Here is a 23,288-nt window from a genome sequence, read left to right as displayed (position 1 = left end):
AAATCCGCTAGGTATCGCACGGATCGAGATATAAAGAAAATTAATTTTAAAATGGAAATTTTGCAGTCGACTTTTAACTAACTTCTCGGTGATCCAGATACTAGAAACTTAGCAAATAGTTTGCGAGTCGAAGGCACTACAATTTGTGGAAAACAAAATGCCGCCAGGTGGCCGACGAATCGAGATAAACGAGAATCCCTGAAAAAACGCAGGGAATCTTGCAATCGATTTTTAAGTAACTTCTCGCTGAGCTAGAGACTTGAAACTTGGGCCATGAGTCAGAACCCTGTGACAATGCAATATTTGATCAAAAAAATTTCACTAGGTGGCGCATTGATCTAGAGATTAAGAAAATTAATTTTGATTTAGGAATCTTTCAATCCATTTTTAACTAACTTCCCGGTGACCTAGAGACTTGAAACTTGGCACACAGTTCAGGCTTGGTGACAATATAATTTACAGGAAACAAAATTCCGCTAGGTGGCACACTTAGTGAGATAACTACAAATCCTTGAAAAACGAAGGGAATCTTGCAATCGAATTTTGAGTAACTTCCCGGTAAGCTGGTGATATGAAACTTGAGCCGTAAGTCAGAACCCGGTGACAAAGTAATATATTATCAAAAAATTCCGCTAGGTGGCTCATGGATTGAGATATTAGGAAAATGAATTTTAATTTGGGAATCTTTCAATCCATTTTTAACTAACTTCCCGGTTATCTAGAGACTTGAAACTTGGCACTTAGTTAGAGGCCTGGTGACAATAAACCTTATAGAAGAAAAAGTTCCGCTAGGTGGCGTGCTAATTGAGATAACTACAAATCCCTGAAAAACGAGGGGAATCTTGCAATCGATTCTTGAGTGACTTGCCGGTGAGCTAGAGACTTGAAACTTGGGCCGTGGGTCAGAAACCGGTGACAATGCAACATTTGATCAAAAAACATTCGCTAGGTGGCACGCTGATCGAGATAGTAAGAAAAAAATTTTAATTTGGGAATCTTTCAATCCATTTTTAACTAACTTCGCGGTTACCTAGAGACTTGAAACTTGGCACTTATTTAGAGGCCTGGTGACAATACGACTTATGGAAAACAATGTTCCGCTAGGTGGCGCGCTAGTCAAGATAACTGCAAATCCTTTATAAACGGGAGGAAACTTCCGATCGATTTTCGAGTAACTTCCTTATGAGCTAGAGACATGAAGCTTGGGCCGTAAGTCAGAACCCGGTGATAATGCAATATTTTTTCAAAAAAATCCGCTAGGTGGCGCACGGATCGAGATATTTAGACAACTGGTGTGAATCACGGGTTCTGTTGAATGAACTATTAATGGTGGTCATGCACCACAGCCAAGAGGTAATCCTCTAAACAAATTATGATGTTACTAGACTTTAAAATTTTCTTAATCTGCCTGCACAAAATGGTTATGCTTACTGAGTTAAGCCAGAACCGAAATGGTATAATATAGAGACATTGCATAGACGAAAAATCGTGTGAGGCAAGCTTCACAAAATTCTAGTAGGTCACATTCACCACTTACCACAGCAGAATTTGTTAAACTACCACTGTCTGTAGTTGTTATTTAATAATTATTTGTACACTTTTTATTCAGCTAATGTGTTCAGAATTTTAACCTTTACTCACTAAAACTCCAATCAGTGTATTTCTGTGCTTAAATTATGTTAAAAATTGTGTTAAAGTTTTTGGTGTGGTGAAAGTAACCTACTAGAATTTTGATACGCTCCGCTGCTTTCCACTGAAGTTCGCGCATGCAACATCTTTATATTCAAAAATGTTTGCCAGAACTCCTTGGACAGCCTCGTGGGCATTTCAGGCGTTCTAAGATCCCACTTCGTTTGTTAGCTATTCGATCTACACAGCCAAAAATCGTCGTGAAAGTCGCATATACCTGAAAGTTTGAAAGGACGCGCATAGCCCAAGTCCTTTCAGGCGTTAGCAACTTTCACAACGTGGAGGGAAATCTATCGCCCGATAACCCGTAACTATTGATACTACATTAAATAAAAATTGTAAATCCTGTCCCATCAATAAATATATATATGCTATCGCTGTACGAATGATGAATCAGTATTGAACTGGTATCCAAACAAAGTATGCGTAAGAAATCAATTATCTATTGGTAATAGAGCTTAAGATTTCTCGAACATGTTCGAGAAGAGATTTCTCTTGAGTCTCGCCTTCTCGCGAGATTTACGAGCCTCGAATTACTCGTAAGGCTTGCGAGATTCTCTTATCTCGACTTACTCGTAAGGTTCCCGAGATTCTCAAATCTTGAATTACTCGTAGGGCTCGCGAGCTTCTCGACATTCAACTTAATCGATCTATTGGCTATTTTATATAGAGCTTACGATTTCTTCTGGAGCACAAGCCAAAATGTACACAAAACCACAAATAAAAACCCCCAAATTTATAGAATATTGCCAATGCAGCCACCGAATTGAAAGTCGAGAATATCGCGATTATTACGAGTAATTTGAGATTCGAGAATCTCTCGAGAAGCCGTGTTCTTGAGGTCTCGTTGAAAAATAAAATATTGCTAACAAAATTATATGTATAACTAGCAGACCCGACAGACGTTGTTCTGCCCTAAATTTGGCCTATCTGCATACATTTTAATAAGCTTTTTCCGTCTAAATCTGCCATACCCCTCTACACTTTTTCCTAATCTTTTTACTCACTCCTCCCTCCGTCTTTTTCGCTTCATATCCATCTTCGTCTCATTCTATCTCTTTCTCAGTCTCTTCTCTCTTTTCTCTTCTCTCAAGTTTTTCTCCTTCTTCTTCATCTCTTATTGCCAGTCCCAGAGGGTGGTATGTATTTTGTTCCAGTTCCATTCCGAGTCTCAATCTCAGTCCCAGTCCTAGTCCTAATCTCAGTCCCAGTCCGTCTCTGGTATATTTCCCGGAAAAAAGCATCGTAAATACTAATATAGGCAAATTTCTATACGAAATTTCAGGCAAATCGAATAGGACGTATGTAAATAGGTATGTGGGTATTATTAATTCTTGTCTTTATTTCGGCTTCGCATGCATATTTATCAGTTTTGCCAGATTGATGCGACTAAATCGAATATCACAATGAACTTTAGAGCTCTCATCAACAGCTTTCATTTGATATTCATAATATACACACATTCTAGGGGTATCCGGGTCCACGTTTTGGCCTATATCTCAAGACCCTAGTCACTTAGCGGTGTAAAACTTACTCTGTATTATAGCACACATCAACAGCTTCAATTTGATACCAATAATATAAAAACACATTCCAGGTGTATCCGGGTCCATGTTTCAGCCTATAACTCGAGACCGAGATATGTATACTAAAGCATATATCAACAGCTTCAATTTGATACCCATAATGTAAAAACACATTCCAGGTATATCCGCGTCCACGTTTTGGGCTATATCTCGAGACCCTAGCCTCCCAGTTGTATGAATATTATCCTGTGCTATAGCACTCATCTACAGCTTTCATTTGATAAACATATTGTATAAGCACATTCTAGGGGTACCCGGGTGCCGGAAGACGTTGACCGATTCTCAGACCTACCCGCGCACAAAATTTCATGAGAATCGGTTCAGCCGTTTCGGAGGAGTTAAGCCTCTAACACCGTGACAGAAGAATTTTATATATTAGATAAATATGTTTTGAGTTAAATGTCATCGAAGCAATATAATCAACAAAAAAGTCACAAGTAAAAATAACTAAGTGTATAAATACTGTCCATACAGCGATTAAGTGAAAATGTCGAAAAGCTCGCGAGGTTTACGAGTACTTCGAGACACGAGAATCTCGCGAGAAGTCGAGTTCTCGATTTCTTGGGTCTCGAAAATATCGCTTGTGTTCGAGAAGGAATCGTAAGCTCTAATTGATAAATTTGCCATTCTTAAAAAAAAATTAAATATGACATTTGGCTTCAGCATGATTCGAACCCTGTTTGTCTAGGCTATGAGCCCAGTGCTCTATCATTAGGCTACGGCATAACATTTCCAGACAAATATTCAAATATATGAAATATAAAAAAAAGTTAAATCCAAAAAGCATTTCAACAAGTTATAATATTGCTCTCACGCCAATTTGAAATAGTACAGTGCGGTCCATAAATATTTTTCTTATACAAATAAAAAAAGTTAAGTCCAATCAAAAAAAAAAATTTTTAAATTGCGATATGACTTTTTATTAGATACAAATAAGATTTGATAGTGGATCCATTCCAAATAGATATGCAACGAAAAACGGCGCTATCAATAGCAAAAATGATATAGCAGCACAAGCATTGCCGAATATAGATATAGACGTAGTACGTGCGAGCAACGCCAAAGAACGGATAGCTATTTTGAACAAATAAATAAAGATAAGAATTTTCACTTAGGAATTACTTAGATTACTGATCAAAGTTGCAATTGCCTTTTTGTAGGCAGTACTAAAAAATTGAAAATGAAAAGATGATAAAAAAATTTTAAGGACTACCTTTATATAAATGGACTAAAAAATTTTTAAAATAGCTTTTGTAAATGAATTTTGGGATAAAAAAATATTTCTATCAATATTAAAAATCTATTAAAAAATTGCTGAGGTAAAATTACCGCTATTTTTTTATTCCAAGTTTTCTACTCTGACACATAACATAAAAATTATTGCGCTTAAAAAATAATCAAAGCATCTAATACGATAAAATATTTTGAATTGTATCGTAAGAAAATATAAATATTTGGAATAATTTTTTACCTACACAATTTTCCTTAAGGCGTGAAAAGTGATATTACTTTAATTATATTTCGTGTTGTGAATTAATGTCACTAACTTTAAGTTGCTTTCACGATTAAATTAAATTCAATTGACTTTAATTCTATTTTTACATGTCTCTCAAGCTCTCTGAAATTTACGGAACTCCCATACTGTACGCATTATATTTTATAAATAGTCTCATTATAATTTTTATTTTTTAGGAAGAACTAGAGGAAAGGGTGGTATAAGTTCAACGGCTGTAACGTCTACAGGCCCCATGACCATTTCAAATGGCCACAAGATCAGTGAATCAGTTGCAACGTCGCAACGCCCGCGGCGCTACACTTCTTATATTCTGCTTTCACTCCAGTGGACAATCTGATAAAAAAAAGATTATGTGGGGATTTGTTTAAAATAGGAAAATATATTTCATCTTTACGCCTAATTCATTCTGCGAAGTTTTTTCGTTTTTTTTGTGCTCTTAATTAAGTAGTAATATAGTTATAGCCTTTTTTCCGAAATGGTCATACAAAAAAGAAATTCCCAAAAAAGCATTTATGAGTTTATGGCCATTTAAAATGCTTATAAGACCAACTGACAGTTTGGCCATTTGACGTGTTCATAAGATAAATTTGTGTTAAGGCCGTTGACGTAATGTCACCCCAACAGAATACTATTTGCAGAGGTACAAATTATACAGATTTGGCAGAATAGGAGACAATACAAAAAGGTCATAAAGTCGATTGAGTTTATGGCCATTTAAAATGCTTATAAGACCAACTGACAGTTTGGCTATTTGACGTGTTCATAAGATAAATTTATGTTAAGGTCGTTGACCTAATGCCACCCCAACAGAATACTATTTCCAGAGGTACAAATTATACAGATTTGGCAGAATAGGAGACAACACCAAAACAAAAACGAGATATACCGCAGAAACGCTCTCAATGCCATATCTCATGATGAGTGCTTAAGCTAATAGTAAAGAACACTACTGAGACAATTTTACACGCTTCGAAACGCAAAATATTGTATGCGTCAACTGGAGAAATAACCCATCACCTTGCTCAACATATTTCGGCTTATGTTGTTGTTCACGCCTTTTAAGGTATTTCGAACTACTTCTTGCAGTTGTCATTTGTTGCCCTCCTTTGCGCAATAAACTTCAAACAAAGAGAATATATATTGCACGAAATATAACATCTCCTGCTGCAGTCGTTTTAAGCGATATGTTTTTATTTTCAACCCGATATGGACCTTAACCAAAGTTCTTGACAAAAATCATCAAGTTGAATTGTGAAGGTCACGTCAATGAAAAAGCAGGAAAGATATGGCAGTACCTCGTACTATTTGCTGATCTTTCACAACGCTGTATAAGCCGAAGAGACTTGTGAAATAAATAAATTCCTAACGCGGCTGCAGAATTCCATATTATTAAAAATGTGCAGAAACACTCCTATCTCAGAATTTAAAAATACGGAAGATGTTAAAGTTTTGAGAAAAATAAGACTATTTCAAGGAATGGAAAACCCCAAAGGCTTATCCAATTCAAGAACAAAAAAATACATATTTAGCTTAATTTTCCATCTAAGAAAATCTAGACCGAGCTTTTCTTCTACTTTTTGGCGTGCTCCTCTTTTTAAAATTTTTCTCTACAAATAGACTGGACATGTTTTATGCCGGCTGCAAACGGCAGATGAATTCACACTAAGAAGCTTTTTATGGCAGAAATATATTCGGAGTGTTTGCCAAACCACTGCCCGCCTAGAAAAAATGAATAGTAGGCGAAGTACCGTAGAACCACACCACAGCGAAGTGCTACAAAAGTGATGCCAACACAGTTACATAGGACAAACAGGATGACAAATAAGAACATGGTTCAGAGAACATATTACAGATTAAAAGAAAAAAAAAAAAAAACACGAAATCCAAATATTAAATAAAAAATAAAACAGTTGGGGTCCTTCACATACAATCAAAAGACACACGTCTGAACGTACTCGAAAACACGGAAATCCACAAACAGAAAACATTCGAGACGGTAGTATAGTAAACGAACATATAAACACAATTTCTGACAAAATTTTTTGAGCCTTTAAAACTTGATTACAAGAAAAAAAGTAACCACACAGCTACAACAGACAAATACACAACAACAAATAAAGACAAAACAATAAACGCATCAAAGCAACAAACCCACAATTAAGGTCAAAAGACTAGAATTACTGACTTTTGCCTGCCTCAGCCAGCCACACAAATCGATCAGTAAAAACCATCCTCGGTTCAAGCGGTATTAATTTTGACAATACTTGCTCATGTACCAACGAACCATAAATACAAGACAAACGACAACAACAGATCAGAACGAAAATTGACACTGATGATGGCAAAACACCGAAACCGGTTTGTTTTGAAACCAAGTTTGACAAGGGATGACGGAAAATCGTTCCAATATACATGATGTGGAACGCATCGTCTATCTCCTGTTGGGATATTTTTCATCTTTCACAAAAAATATTCCGTTTTATATCACATGCAGAAAGTCCGAAATGGTTATTTAAAATGATTTCCATTACGGATGAGCTACTTAGTTCTTAGCAAGTACAAGACTTATATCCCAAAAACTCAATCACTATGGCTTCAATTGCATGATTTTGTGGAAAAAGTTTCAGGATTAAGACTAAGTTTCATCTCCCATTTGAAATCGAAGTTGTTATTCATTAAGAAAACATTATTCTGTAGAACTTTCTCAATTATACTTAAATGGAACCCAAATCTTTCTATATAATTTCCAGAAATCTGCAATTGATTATTTCTGAAAATTTTCACTTTCTACCGAACTTAAGTTTATTTAGCCGCACATAGAAGAGAAAACTAAATCTTTAACTCATTTCTTAGACTTTTATCTGCAAAAAATATTTTATTTTATTTCTACCTTCATTCATTTATATTTGCATATTTAGGTGCCTAATTACTGCACTACAAATTCATAAAATTTATTTGCCTAATTTGTGTCTGCTTATACACTTATACTTTGCTTTCATCTTCTAGTTGGTTGACAAACTTCCGTATAAAAACTTAAATAGGATTAAATATGTACTACATATTGTTACCCTACTAATTTGCAATTTCCTCTAACTAACTTTTTTTTGCTCAATTCAAAAATCCGCAATTAGGAGTTAGCTGCTGTGTATAAAAGCCGGGTAATTAAAATTTTATTAGGAAGCCGTTTGCCTTTGTATGCTAATTGATAACTCTTATACCTTTTCTGTCCAGTTGTGGGAGGATTCGCTTAGTCTTGGTCACTTAGTATGGATTGCATAAATTGTGAAGTCACAACAGCAAAATGAGCAACTTATTCAACAAATTAATGTGATATGGTTTCGCTTTAAAATAAGGATTGTTTTTTCATCCGAACTATAAGTTGTATAGATTTTTGATATTGTAATGATGCCCTTGAATCATTAAAAAACTTTGTTTTGCTACACACAACAACGAACAGAAATTCAAATTTCTTTCTTTACCCAAACCATGTACTTATACACAATCCTATTTGAACTTTGATTGAATAGCGGTTTGTTCAGCAATTAATTTCTTTCCTATACGGAAAATATTATCGGCTCACTGTGTAGATAATCTATTGGAGACATAAGAAAGTAAGACATCCCGTGGCAGTTTTGACAGGCTAGCAGTATTTTCGAGTGTGTTCCTTTGATGGTAGCCGAACACATTCGGGACGTGTAGAATACAAGCATTGTGAGATAATGATGGTGTGTATGGGGTATTCCATCCCAATTTGACCAATTTTGAACCCGACCCCCTTAGAACTTGCTGAAAGTTTTTCTTCTTTTTCTAGCTTACGAAAGACGTTTTTCAGAATTTTTTCAAATTTTTTCATGTAAATCAAAAAAAGTAATGAATTTTTAAAAAAACACCGTTTTTGTTTTCAAAATGCTATAAATTTTTCAAAAATTGACCGTTTGGGATCTTTTTTTTAATTTGTTTTTAAATGTACTTTTCGGAAAAAATACAAAAAACTTTTTAAAGTTTTCTTTTTTTGTAATTTTTCAGTTTTTCGAGATTTTTCGAATTTCGCCATTTTTTTTTTTTTTTCTCATAAAAAACTTCAATCAATTCTGCAATCATCCCCATTAATCCCGGAGTGGGCCGATCATTTTTTTTTTATTTATTTAATTGAAAAAAAAAATTTTAAATATTTTTTGTATTTTTTCCGAAAAGTACATTTAAAAAAAATTAAAAAAAAAAGATCCTAAACGGTAAATTTTTGAAAAAGTTATAGCACCGTTTTTTTTTTTTTAATTCATAACTTTTTTTGAGTTGGATGAAAAAATTTGAAAAAATTCTGAAAAACGTCTTTCGTAAGCTAGAAAAAGAAGAAAAACTTTCAGCCAATTCTAAAGGGGTCGGGTTCAAAATTGGTCGAAATGGGATGGAATACCCCATATATTGTCTTTTTATTTTCCCATTTAATAAGAATTATTTTTCTACTAACTTTTTAAATAGTTGTCTGACCTGCATTAGATTAGGTTGAACTGGCCGATTGATAAAGACTGCACTCAGCCTGAATATGTTCATAGTGTTACCAGAATTTGTTTGACGACCAAACGAAAAAAACAGCAATTATGTACCATGACTGATGTTATAGAATAACTCCGTCCTCTAGACAAATACTAAAAGTTTTGTATGACCTAGCTTAGTTGCTGTCTCCACATATTTGCTCTTTAATAGATCATATACAACTCTTGTCAACTTTTGATATTTCTGCAACCATCGATTCATCGTGTGGTGCACCCGCCTTTGCCAACTCATCAACCTTTTCATTACCTTCCATCCCTTTATGGGCGACAACCCAGTATTGATATTTGGTGTAGCTTGTGTGACGTCTCTCCAATGCTGTTGAGCATTTCAAGGCAACTCTTGATAAAGTGTTGAATTTTTTCGAGTTTGTGGGCACAAAATATGATGCCTGTATGCAGGATAGGTTGTATTCGAGGCGAAGTAGTATCTTATTCGTATAGGAATAATTCTACCGCAGTTAAATGAAAGCCAATGTTAATTTAAAAAAGTTTACACAAATGAATATTCTTACTAATTTTATTAAAACTTGCACAATTCAATGGAATTGTTTAGGTAATGTTTTGCAAATTCTTGGTCACTGTTTATTTCTGAGTGGGTAGAGAAGGTTTAGCTCCGAAGCTCCTTTGTTTACTTCATTCTCAAAATTGTATGTTACAACCAATTAAAAATCTAAATTTTGCTTTAATATCTGTGATAACAAATTTTTAATTATGTTTGTTTCTTTAATTGTGTGTTCAATTTATACTTAATATTTTTGAAGAATTAATGAGCTTAACAACGGCTTATAGTAACTGAATATTCAATTATTATGTTTGTTTGAGCGAAAGTGAAAATAACTTTCAATTAGTTTTCTACTTACCATTGTCTGATTTCCTTTTCTGTAACTGTAAAGAGAAAACAAGAAAACAGAACTTTATAGGAATATCTTTAATTGAATAACTCAAGTATTTTTAAAATGTATAAAGTTATTATTCGTAAGCTAACAGGTCAGTATTACAGAGCATGCGGTTATTATTTGAGAAAGAATTTTAGCAGCTCAAACCACTGAATCGTAGACAGTTTTCAGTTTTCACTTTAATCCTTATACGAAAAGATGCGAAAATAAAATTTTTCCTGAGGACAGTTCATATAAAAATTGGCTTCTAATAACTACAATGGTCGACACGGGTTCTGTTGCATGGGACTTTATGCATGTTTGTTAAATATTTTTTTACCCTAATTTTAAATGTAGAAACCATGGCTCAATTATATGGTTGGCTCATATCATCAGCTGATTTTATTTTTATCATTGCATGGTCGATGGGATTGTCAAAAGGAGATGGCAAACTCAAAATGAAATCAATGCGTTGGCAATATTTTCTTACAACATACACAAACTGCTAAGTTTTATGTTTTCATTCCATTCCATTCGCACAACACCAACACGCAGATTTTGACAATTTGAACTAACATATTTTGTTTTTGTATAGATGAAAAAACCGTATTGTTGAATCATGTGTAGAAACCGTTTTTTCCTAGCAGCTCTAATTTCCGAAATATTTGATAATCAAGTTTGGAGTGAAAATTATTTTTTTTTAATAAATAAAATTTATTATTTTCAATTACAGTAAGTAAAATTTTCTTTTAAGAGATTTTATATTATGAGTTGATTCAGGACACTACACTCAAGCAGTAATCAGCTAACATAAGCGCATTCGAGTGCCCCCGGTAGAGCAATATACCGTAGTGCGTAGGTCCTGGTGAAAACGCACGCCCTGCTCTTCCTTGAGATCGTCTCTGGCAAACGGTCCACATGTCTGTGGAGATAGTGCATCTTGATACTCATGGTTACACCCAGATGTTGAAAATGTAGTATCAGTTGGTCTATATGCTTAGAGAAATTAGGTAGCTTCCGGTTTCTTAAAGAGTTTTTTGCAACCCAAAAGAACTCGTGTCAAACCAATTTTTCAGGTGCTTCCATGTGGGAAGTGAACTCTGGCTCACAAATTGGTTTTCTAATCTATGGGTCATCGAAAATCCCACTGGGCTGATCTGGCCTGCCAGTGCATCAACACAAGAGACTAAGTGGCGCCACTAGAATATTTCAAATTCGGAATGTTTAAAATTCTTGAATATGAAACAGTTTATGTAGAATTGCATTCTGTTTTTGTTTATTTAACATTTGTCAACTCCGAAGAGTCATTATCTATTATATGGCTTCAAAGGTCCTAAGTGCATATCTTGAAGCATACATTTAGATTTTACCTAAAGGTATTTTATAAGCGCCTTAAATCAGCACTATTTGCATATTTTGGGTTGCCCTATTTATAAGTAATTATTGTAATTCTTATGATGTAATTTGTTTACCTCATTATAAGGTTAATCCGGGAGGAGCGAAGCCAGTATTTCTTCTTATGGTTAACAACTGCTTATGCCACATTTTGCTTGGCGTGTTAACCCTAGAAATATAACGCACGTCTGAGAGACGTGTTCAAGTTTAGGGAACCAAAAGATAGAAAAAAAACTGAATTTTTTTTTTTTTTTAATCATTTATTTGATATGTATTCACTAGTGTTAAATGTTTTTCAAAGAAAAATATTGTTTTTTTAATATATTAAAAATTAAATTTGACTTGTCTTGGACTTGTCCTTACAGAAATCAGTCTTCTTTCGAAGGACCTCAGTTTATAGCAAAACATTTAAAGTAAAATACATTTTTTTGGACCTCAATTGAATGAATTAACTGTTTTATACTATACTTAAAAAAATATTAGCTAAAATTACCATTTTAGGCAAAAATTATATATAAAATTTGTACGCACGTAAAAGATAACAATACGTCTCTTAGACGTATTTTTAAAAAACAATCGTATATATTTCAGCAAACAAAAACGTTACTACTGAAAAACACCCCCCACTGACAAAAATGAGAATGTTCTCTCTTTACGATTGTGGGAGACTGAGAGCAAAATTAAAACGACGTACGTCTCACAGACGTACGTTATCTCACTAGGATTAAAATGAGCAAATAAACTTGAAACTTATGCAGTTTGAGGAAGACTCAATTATGAAATAAGTGAAACCCCAACAAAAATATTTAAATAAATATGTATATTTTTTGTTTTGCTCTATTTTGTAGGTACAATTGGTGCAGGTTTTTGTGCGTAAAACTCTGTGCGTAATGACTTTGAAAATTAAAAATGAGTGTTAAATAATAAAGCAGAATTGCTTGTGAAAAAAGTTGGTAAGCCTGCATTAAAATTATAACTGTTAATATGTACACAATATATACCCCACAGTCATAGCTGTAAAGAACTAAATTGTAACTCGAAATGTCTAAGTCATTGTGTGTAACGAAAAGTTTCTTATCACGATTTTGACGTCTTTTTAAAATGTATTAAAAGAAACAGTTTAATTAATTGTGATAGAAATTCGCCAGATTTTTACACGTTGACCAAGCAAAAAATACGTAAACAAACAAACATTAAAAACTAGTCTCTACAATGCTATTGTAACGAGTTTTGGGAAATTTCTGATATTTTTGCACTTTCTGTTAACGTTCGAATCGTTGAACTGTCGAATAAATAACTCCAATGTACAGTATCTCAAAATGGACTTAATTTAGTAATTCATAATTAAAATTATCGCGAAATTCACTGATAGTGTCTTTAATTCAAACTGATTGATTATTCATCAGCTTGCGCTGCTTTTATAGTCTCTGTTGCTTCGTTCGCATGTTACTCCAAGGGTCTAGACTTTTCACGAAGAACCATATCAGATACCAAACAAATTCTATAGTTTTTCATGAACCTTAATATTCAACTGAGGCAAAGACAGATTCTGAAAGACTTCTGAAGTAAACCCACTTAATGACGCTGCTAGTTTTATACTTATATTATTCCAGTTAAAATACAACTGCTTCCTTCGAGTCCCTATTCAGAACTATCATCATAATTAAATGGCGCTTAAGAGCCTAACCGATTTTGCTCGTTTCGTAACAAGTTAGGCCAGCTATCCCTGTTTCGCAATAACTGACGCCAATTGAGAGCACCAAGGGAGGTCAAGCTTTCCTCCACCTGCCTCTCCCAACTCAGTGGAGGTTACTCCCTTACTCTGCTTCTAAACTGCGGTGTCGACTGAAATACTTTCTTCACCGGAGCTTCTCCGTGCATTCGCATAACATAACCTAGCCAGCGAAGCCTATCGTCATAACTGCGTAAATATCATCTTTATACCTCCTCCGAAACTAGCTGTCGGCATTACGGACAGGATTTTCGCTCGACACCGTCCATGATTGCGCGCCATACATCAGCAGAGATATAATGAGCGACTTTTAGAGCATGATTCATGTTCGTTGAGTGGGGGCTGTACTTACTGTTCAGAAGATCTAAGTAAATACGTAAGAAATATATTTATAAAAACTCAAAGAACTTTAAACTTTTTTCATGACACTAATTTTTGAACTTATTACATATTTGCAAATATCTCAAGGCTTTAAGGGTTTATTGGAAAATCTTATAAAAAATTCATCAAACCGTTGTCGGAAAAATTCGAGATAGGGGAGCTTGGAACCACGTCATTTCAAACTTCCTAGGCATCAACGCCTTGCTGGTGGTGTTATAGATGTATTTTGAATTGTCCATTCTGAAAGCTTCATAAACTACTCAAATGTGGACAGGAAACTAATCCACCTTAACTTTTGTTGTCTTCGACATCAATATCACTTAATTTTTTTATTAGCCGCCTTAAATAGAGTTTTTGAACCAAAAAAAAAAAAAAAAAAAAACGACAGCACATCTCTTTGAACATCCCAGCAAAAAATTGTGCGATTAATTGCTGATGGGGATAGTCTACGATTGTTCTCTTCTGTATAAAGGCTATAGTTGATCTACTCTAGTCCCCTTTGTGCACATTTCGAAGTAGTTAGTCTGACATTTTTTGTAGCCGGTTTAAGAAAGCCATTAACAAAACTACAATAAAATGGGTAAAATGAAATGAAAATTAAATAGATTTACTGTGAATTATTTGAGAAAACTGTGGAGCCCTATACCGAGCCCCAAATACTATAGCTTATGTTTCATTATCGTAGAATTTGTTTTTGTCTTATTTTTCTATACTATCAATACGAAAAACAGGTAGAACGAGGACTTGTCCAACAAAGTACATAGGCTTAAAATGAAGACGTGGCCGAAAATACTCGTAGGCATAGTAAGGTTTCGAGGCGGATCTTACGATCAGTATCTGTAAGGGTATAAAGAGAGTAGCAAATGGATATGTCAGACACTACCTATAGGCGTATTAAGTGGACCAATCTGAGACTACCCGTGCAGGCCTAAACAGGTACAATTGGTCGAACCATAGGATATGCTCACACAAAATTTATCCGTACAACCCTTAAAAAGAGGTCAAAGCTGGCTAAAGTCGAATACTCCTGTGTGACTCATCCGGATACAAAAAATCATAGCTTACTTATTTAAATATGGAACGAAAAAATTTAGTTGTATACTACTGACTGAAAACAAATTTTTGATACTCCAATACCATATAAAATTGTTGGTACGTCACTTGTAAACAAAAAAAAAAATGTTTAATCTTATAACTCAAAATTTCAATAAATTTTGACCAACTCTGCCTATTTACTTTGTTGTTTTTTTAGCGGTTTTTTTTAGCTTGACTTGACAGGCCGACGGCCGTTGGGAACGAATTTTGTAATTAAAATTTAAGTAACTTCCCGATAAGCTTGAAACTTGGAATATAGTTCAGAATACGATGACAATGCAATAATAAGAAAAAAAACTCCGACAGGTGGCGCATGGATCGAAATATTTCAAAAAATCGTATTTGTGGTCCGATTAGGCTCATATTCGGAACACATAATACACGCACGAATAGAAAGGGACCAAGGAAAACAATCGCCGCTAGGTGGCGCAATGATCGTGATATTCAAAAAAATCGCATTTTTGGTCCGATTTGGTTCATATTTGGAACACATATTACATACATAAATAGAAAGAGACATATTAAACAAATCGCCACCAAGTGGCGGAAGTATATATTATAAGGAGATATTAAAAAATATCGTATTTGTGGTCCAATTTGGCTCATATTTGGAACATATATTCTATACAGAAATAGAAATCGCTTGATGAAGATTCGACACTCCCAACGCTTTTATTTAATTGTCTGATCAACGCTCTAGATTGATGAGGAGTGTGATGACTAGTACCTAGGGCCTACCTAATTATTTTATAGCTTTTATTATTATTATTACTTAATGTACGTATTGTTTTCAATAAAACCGTTTAACTTAAATTTTTTTTAAATTATTTTATATATAACAAAGTTAAAGTATAGCGCAAAGTTCTGTCTGTTTCCAGCTTCATTTTATAAAATGTATGTGCTTTTAACAAATACTAACAAGAATTTGTCTGCAAGGAAGACCGCAAAAAAATAGACGAAGTAGAAAGCAAAAACAACGCGTAAAAGTCAAAGTATTCTTTTCCTACATTTTACATATTACTGAGTATTATTGCGGCGCTTCGCAAAGTAAAATGGAAGCTGCCAAGGAAGAATAGGAACTCATTAAAGATACACTCAGAATACGAGATTAAAAAATGTGGTTTTAATCTCATTAAGTAGAAAATAATTGCGCAAGTTTCAATGGCACACTCACACTCTGTTTCATGAGTTAATATTACATACAATAACTACATCAATGCACTAAGAATACGAACTTATAGATATATCGAAATATAAATGGGTCTACTCTGTGACGTACAAGAAATTAATAATACGTTATGAGTTGCTGCGTTGGTGTGCTTCATTGGTAAAGGTTTGAATACAACAATGGTGATGGCTGTGAGCTCATAAGCAAAAAATTATGCCTGAAGGGTTTGTAAAATATTTTCCTAACATAAAACAACTCAATCGAGCTGTAAGTAGCATGATGATTTATGAGCTTTCGTAAGTAAAGAAAAATTGCCGACTCTGAAAAGAATGTCTTTTATATTACTTTTTTTCGCCCGAATCGATTTGAAGATGCAAGCGAGCAGGATCAGTCACCCACGCTGGTACCGGGGCGTAAAATATACCCACGGCAGGTATGCCTGTCCGAAGAAGCGATTTAAATACCTATATTATTCCAGGGGCTACCAGCGCAATTTATAGCATCTCCAACACAATTGTCAACAAAAAAAAACCTACACGGGGTGGATACTATTTCCCTAGCAACCCAGGCTCTGACGATCAGGGAGGAATGGCCTAGAAAGTCCAATGTGCTTATTCCTGAGATGGTCGGGCTTGACCTTAATGGTTCTTTCTACCGGAGCGTGCTTGCTCTATATCCCGCAAAGCATCATCAATATCGATAACACTCCTCAAAACCTTTATCGATACAAAAACAACAACAGCAGGATCACTCTTTCTTAACCGTACTAGAGTTGCATCACATTGCTTAGAGAATTGGTGGTGTTGCGGGAAAATTTAGCCGCTAAGAAATTTATGATTTAAGCTATATTTTCTAATCTTAAGCACATGATAAAATCTATATCTCACTCAATTGAATAGATTAATCCCAGTTTCATCAAAAAACGCTTGCTTTTGTAAGCTTTTTATACCTTTCATGAAAATGAAATGGTATATTAATTTCGTCACGAATCCCTAAATTGTAAGTCCTTAAAGGACTATAGATAGACCCACCATTAAGTATACCAAAATAATAAGGATGAAGAGCTGAGCTGATTTAGCCATGTCCTTCTGTCAGTCTGTCTTTTTTTATGCAAACTAGTCCCTCAATTTTTGAGATATCTTGATACAATTTGGTGAGCGGATGTATTTGGGTGTCCGATTAGACATTTGTCGGAACCGGCCAGATCGGACCACTATAGCATATATCCTCCACAAAACCGATTTTTCAGAAAAAGAGGATTTTTGTCATATCTTCCTCAATTTATCAGATTGAAGCTTCAAACTTCACCATATACTTTCGTATATCGCACATATTGTTGTCTGAAAAAATTGATGAGATCGGTCGTATATATAGTATATATCCCCACAACCGATTGTTCAGATAAGAAACTTTTCGTAATTACTGTCCTATTTTAAGAGCTAGAGGCTTCAAATTTCAACGAATGCTTACGTATATAGCATATATTTTTTTCTGAAAAAATCGTAAAGATCCGTGGTATATATAGTATATAGTATATATATATATTTTGGCAATTTGTGCCTCATTTTAACAGCTAGAAGCTTCAAATTTCACCGATTCCTTACATATATAGCATATATTGTTGTCTGAAAAAATCATAAAGATCGGTGGTATATATAGTATATATCTCATACAACCGATTGTTCAGATAAGAAACTTTGCTCAATTTCTGCCCCATTTTAACAGCTGGATGCTTCAAATTTCACCAAATGCTTACGTATATAGCATATATTGTTGTCTGAAAAAAGCATAGAGGTCGGTGGTATATATATTATATACTTCATATAAACTGTCATTTTGACCCCTTTTTTACGGCTAGAAGCTTCAAAATTCATCAAATAGTTACGTTTACGCCATACATTTTTGAAACACGTGATTCGTAGTCATAGTTTTTACACGCAGACCACAAAAAACCTGAAACTTTGCATCCTCACACAAAGTACCTACCTATTTTTTATTTTATATTTATCTTAAAAATCGTTTAGGTATGTACATCTGTTCACTATGTATTTCATATCTTATACATCCGGTTATTTATTTGGAGATTACGAAGGGGATAAAATTATTGTTCAGCCCCATTCATGAAAGGTATGAAGTCTTCTGCACAGCCGAAGACAGTCCCGTCATTAATGGGTTTCTTTTCATATCTGTGACTACAAATGATACAAGTCGCACGAATTTCCTCGCCATTCGCTAAAGAAAGGTTTTATGATTCCGCTTGATTGAGATGAGACCTACTTAAACTCCTTAGGTTAACAACAGATTCAAAAATCATCATACATACTTTGGAAAGGAGATAGAAATTCTTGCTACTGGAAATGGGCTTATGGCAAGGAAGTTATTTTTATATACTTCAAATATATTTTATTAAGCACTTATATGGATTCAAAGTTGGCTGTTATAAAAAAAACGCCATTAACGCAAAATGTTTGAGTTACGTCAATAAACCACATATATATCTACGTGTCGCAGAAAATTAAAATGTTAAATCCTGCATCTAGATCCATCATGGTTTACGGCGCACAGATTTGGGATCACCCAAACTCCTTAGATTTTTAAACGGTTTTATTAAACTGGCTGGTTGGCTGGCTGGCTGGCCCGAATTTTGTAATTCAAATTTAAGTAAATTTCCGATAAGCTACAAGCTTGAAACTTGGAATATAGTTCGGAACCCGATGACAATGCAATAATAAGAAAAAAATCCGATAGGTGGCGCAAGGATCGATATTTTCAAAAAAATCGTGTGTGTGGTCCGATTTGGCTCATATTTGGAACACATAATACATACAAGAATAGAAAGAGACCTATGAAAAAAATTGCCCCTAAGTGGCGTAAGGATCGAGATATTCAAAAATCGTATTTGTGCTCCGATTTGGCTCATATTTAGAACACATAATACATACATAAATAGAAAGCGACCTATGAAATAAATCGCCGCTATGTGGCGAAAGAATCGAGATATTCAAAAAAAATCGTATTTGTGGTCCCATTTGGCTCATATTTGGAACACATAATAAATACATAAATAGAAAAAAATGTCAAGTTATTTATTGAAAACAATACTTAAATGTACTAATAATAATACTAAAAGCTAGAGAATAATTAGGTAGGTCCTAGGTACTAGTCATCACTCTCCCCATCAATATTGGGCGTTGATCAGACAATTAAATAAAAGCGTTGGACGCGTAAAATTTCTAAAAACGTGGGGCGTATCTTAACCGAATTAAGGTTCTGTTGATCGTACTTACGCATATATGAAACCATTATTTTTAAAGATATGAGCGTTTGACTATCAATAGAAATTTCACGCGCCCAACGCTTTTATTTAATTATCCGATCAACTCCCTAGATTGACGAGGAGTGTGATGACTAGTACCTGGAACCCAACTAATTATTTTCTTGCTTTTAGAATTATTACTACTTCATGTAAGTATTGGTTTCAGTGAAACCGTATAACTTAAAAAAAAAGTTTTTATTATTTTATTTTTATTAAGAATTCTGATCTTTCCTTTGGCTTAAGCGTCAAATTACATGTTGTAGGGAAGAGGGTCTTTCTTACGTTTAGTACATCCGTGCTAAGAAAAACTAGCCACAAAAGTCAATACTGTCGACATGTGTCTAAGGCAAATCAAACTCAACAACCACAACCAAAAAAAAGTAAAACGCTTTAAATATTCTTAGGGCGATGTGACCTCTTTAATATTCGCTATACTAATGATCGAAATTACATTTGGGAAGGTCTATAAATACCGAAAGTTAAATGTATAGAAATGAAAAGGATGGCAGTTATATACAATCGTAAAATTGAGAGATTGAGAACATTTTCGTAACCCTAAGATTAGCATTATTAACAATATCTACATATTACTAACATATATCAGTTAAGTTTAGAGTGATCTCTCCACCATCATTTATAGATAATTGAGTTTAACAACAATAAGAACATTTAACATTATAAAAACAAATAACGTTAATGGGTTAACATTGTCAAGATAGATCGTAGTCGACTTTTAGGAAGAAAGTGTTATCTATGTATACACATGTGCACTTGTATGTGTTGTTGTTATAATTGATGATAGTTGCTATATTGTTCTGCTGTGGACACAAACGTTACAATGCTTAATTTGATAACTGGCTTGCAGGCCCTGCAATGAGATACGCTTTGCCTGCATATGATTTATATTTCTCGCTACTTCAGGTTATCACACGACATAGTTGCTTGCACGGGAGATTGCCTAGTTGGAGGTCTCCTGGGTAAACGTTTGGAAAAAGTTGACTAACTGTGTAAGAATACCTTTTATAAGGCAAATTTCATGAGCTTATGAGATACGATAGTTTTAAGAAAATTGCACCAAAAGTAAGAGGTAGAAAATGCAGTTCGTTTGTATGTTCGCTGTGAACTTTACGCGCAAACCTGCTTTGAGTGGGACTTTCACCACATCACATTATACGTCACATATAAACATGTTGAATAAGATCGAATGGTGGAAAAGGCCAGCATACGCTAACATTATTTGGCTTCGGGAGTGTATTTATGGGTATCTGTGGATAGTTGTCTGTATTTTTTTTTTTTTTTTCATTTCAAATTAGCTTGACTTACGTAAACATCTATGCGTGTTAGAACGGGTTTTTCGTTGAGAGCTTGCCTCAATCTGTCGCCCCATACACTTGACAGGACCTTATATATATTTCAAAAACAGGTTTTTATTTTTATTCTGACATATTACCCACAATATTAATGCCTTAAAAAGTTGCAGCTTGTCTTTTTTTAAGGTAGATAACTGAAAAATGCGCACGATTTGTGCGGTACCCACTGTGGAATGCTCCATTGTTTAATTAAAATAGTTAAGCATTTGCAAACCCTGTTTTATGATTTTTTTCATAACAAAAGTTTACCTGTAGTCCATATAAAAAACTTGGCTTAAAATACCTTTTTGGTGTTTAGCTCTTTATATCAGAAATAAATCATTTTCGGCCAGTAACGTACCGCAAATGCTATTGAGGAATTTTCCAACGTGTTGAACCAAAAAGAAACCGCTTTGCAAATTTTAAAATATTCCATTAAGTGTCAAAAATACAGAGAAATTTTTTTCGCCTTTAAATTTTCCAATATACCAATTTTCTCATCTACATTTTTAAGACCACAAATTTCTTCCACTGTCAGAAACTGTCAGCTACAACAAAACTTCTAGTAGCAGCCACATTGCATGGCTAACTTTTCACCGCTGTATACAAAGTTCAACTGTAGATTTGTGTGTACGAATTATTTGGTAAAACTAACTGAAAATATTTTATTTAATTTTGCTGCAATTCTGTGGAGATGAGTAACTTTTTTTGGGCTATTTTGAATTTTCAACTTTTACCACAAACTCGTTTATTTGCAAAATTTTCGGGTAATTGAAGTTGACATACTAAGCTAAGAGACACATCTATTCGAGTAGGTCAATTAAAAAGAAGTTTTGTGGACTTATTTGGTATTGGATAAGTTAACGCAGTTTAGTTGCCTATTTTTTATTTGGTAATACATATTAGAATTAGTTTTAAGATACTTTTTGGTGTGGTGATACGTCGCTAACTTGCTGTTGTAGTCAATGACAAGTTTTTCAGCTACTTCCGCAATTACTATATGTTCTACTCATAATCGAATGAGCAAAGATCCCGCATTCCGGAATTTTTGTATTTGTAATCGAATTTGAAAAAAAGATGACGTAGCGCTTTTGAAATTTTTCGATTTATTACATTTCTTTCATGTTTCGCTATTAGTGTTCGGAATATTTAAAACTGTTACCTGAGTAAATGACTACGCCAGAGTTCGGTTCACCATACATACTTCATGCTCTATTAATGACAAAAGGTTTCAAGACCGGGGCTGTAGGAACGATAATAGCGGCCTGGTAACTGACGTACAGAGTGTGGGAGAAGACGAACCCGATACACCGATCTCCGGCATCCAACAACACGGTTAAAAAATCACAAGATGCCAAGTAATGACGGGATACCCGCCGGGCTGTTCAAACTTGGAGGCGAAGAGTTGGTATAAGATAAAGAAGCAAAAAATGTGGATCTTGCAGTAAACTTAAACAAGACGAAGTACTTGCTGTCATCGTGGCCTTTGTAGCTGCGTCACTGTTGGCGGATATAAATTCGAGACTGTGAAGGATTTCGTTCATTTGGAAAGCAGCATTAAAAGCAAAAACTATGTCGGCCAAACGGAGAATAACTCTTGCGAACAAATGCTTCTATAGGCAATTGAAAAGTAAAGTCCTCCCTCGACGAACAAAATTCTCGCTCTACAAGTCACTTATCATACCTGTCCTGAGGTATGGCTCGGAATCATGGAAGGTGTCGAGAGAAGATGAGATGTCTCTTGGAGTATTCGAAAAACAAGTTCTCCGGAAGGTTTATATTCCTATCCGTGATGTCGAGGACGAGTATCGAAAGAGGTATAATGATGATATAGCTCAGATTTACGCAGACATGACGATAGTGAAGCGATTGAAAATCCAAAGGCTTCGCTAACCAGGGCATGTTATGCGGATGAACGAATATGGTCCGATAGTTTGTTACCACAGAATAGAGAAGACCTTCACTGAGTTTAGAGAGACAGTTGGAGGAAGAGTTGACCTCACTTGGTGCCCCAATTGGCTACTGTTATCGCAAAACAAGGTTAGCTGATCTCACTGACTTCATTTTTATATAAAACTTCAAGAAGTGCTCTATGCTAAATTTTTAGTAAGATTTACAGATCGCGACCGGATACGTTTTTTGCTTACATTTTACTCCTATTCTCATTCCGTACGAAAAAAGTACAAAAACTGTGAGTAAAATGGGAACAAACATGTCCGAAGACCCGAAAAATGAATTCACGTCATTTCATTTAATTGTCACTTGTAAACAATCAGCTTTTCATACGTATACAATAAAAACTTCAACCAAAAGATATTAGGTATTATTCCAATATAGTTTTCAACTCGACCCAAATAATCCTTTGAGATAAAAAATTTAGAAAGAGGTAAGAGCGGAGCAAAATACTCTGATTGGAATAAAGACTGAACACTGCGTCAGCAATGAAACATGTTGTCAAAAGCGTGACGTCACGACGCGAAAATTTATTTCACCGCTAACTATGATTTTTTGCCCTCTCATTTTTTAATGCGATATCTGTTTATTGATTCATGCGTTTTGTTCACCAGAATCGAAAAACTAAAAAAACTTTTTAAAAATAAATTTTGTTACATGTCAATTAAAGATTTCAATGT

General features: G+C 34.5%; 1 protein-coding gene across 8 annotated transcripts in view; it reads right to left on the bottom strand.

Annotated features, from left to right (window-relative positions):
• The window catches only part of LOC137250896 (frequenin-2), a 287,641-nt gene that overhangs the window by 18,759 nt on the left and 245,594 nt on the right, over positions 1-23,288 (bottom strand). For all 8 annotated transcript variants that reach the window (XM_067784578.1, XM_067784576.1, XM_067784580.1 and 5 more), the window contains one exon: positions 10,205-10,229. In XM_067784578.1, the coding sequence (XP_067640679.1) occupies positions 10,205-10,229 (25 nt within the window). The remainder of the gene's footprint in view (positions 1-10,204; positions 10,230-23,288) is intronic.

The sequence above is a fragment of the Eurosta solidaginis genome, chromosome 4, assembly GCF_040869045.1.
Source record: "Eurosta solidaginis isolate ZX-2024a chromosome 4, ASM4086904v1, whole genome shotgun sequence".
In the NCBI taxonomy this organism is placed as follows: domain Eukaryota; kingdom Metazoa; phylum Arthropoda; class Insecta; order Diptera; family Tephritidae; genus Eurosta; species Eurosta solidaginis.
Note: the sequence above shows the minus strand (reverse complement) of the source record. Positions and strands in the feature narration are given on the sequence as shown.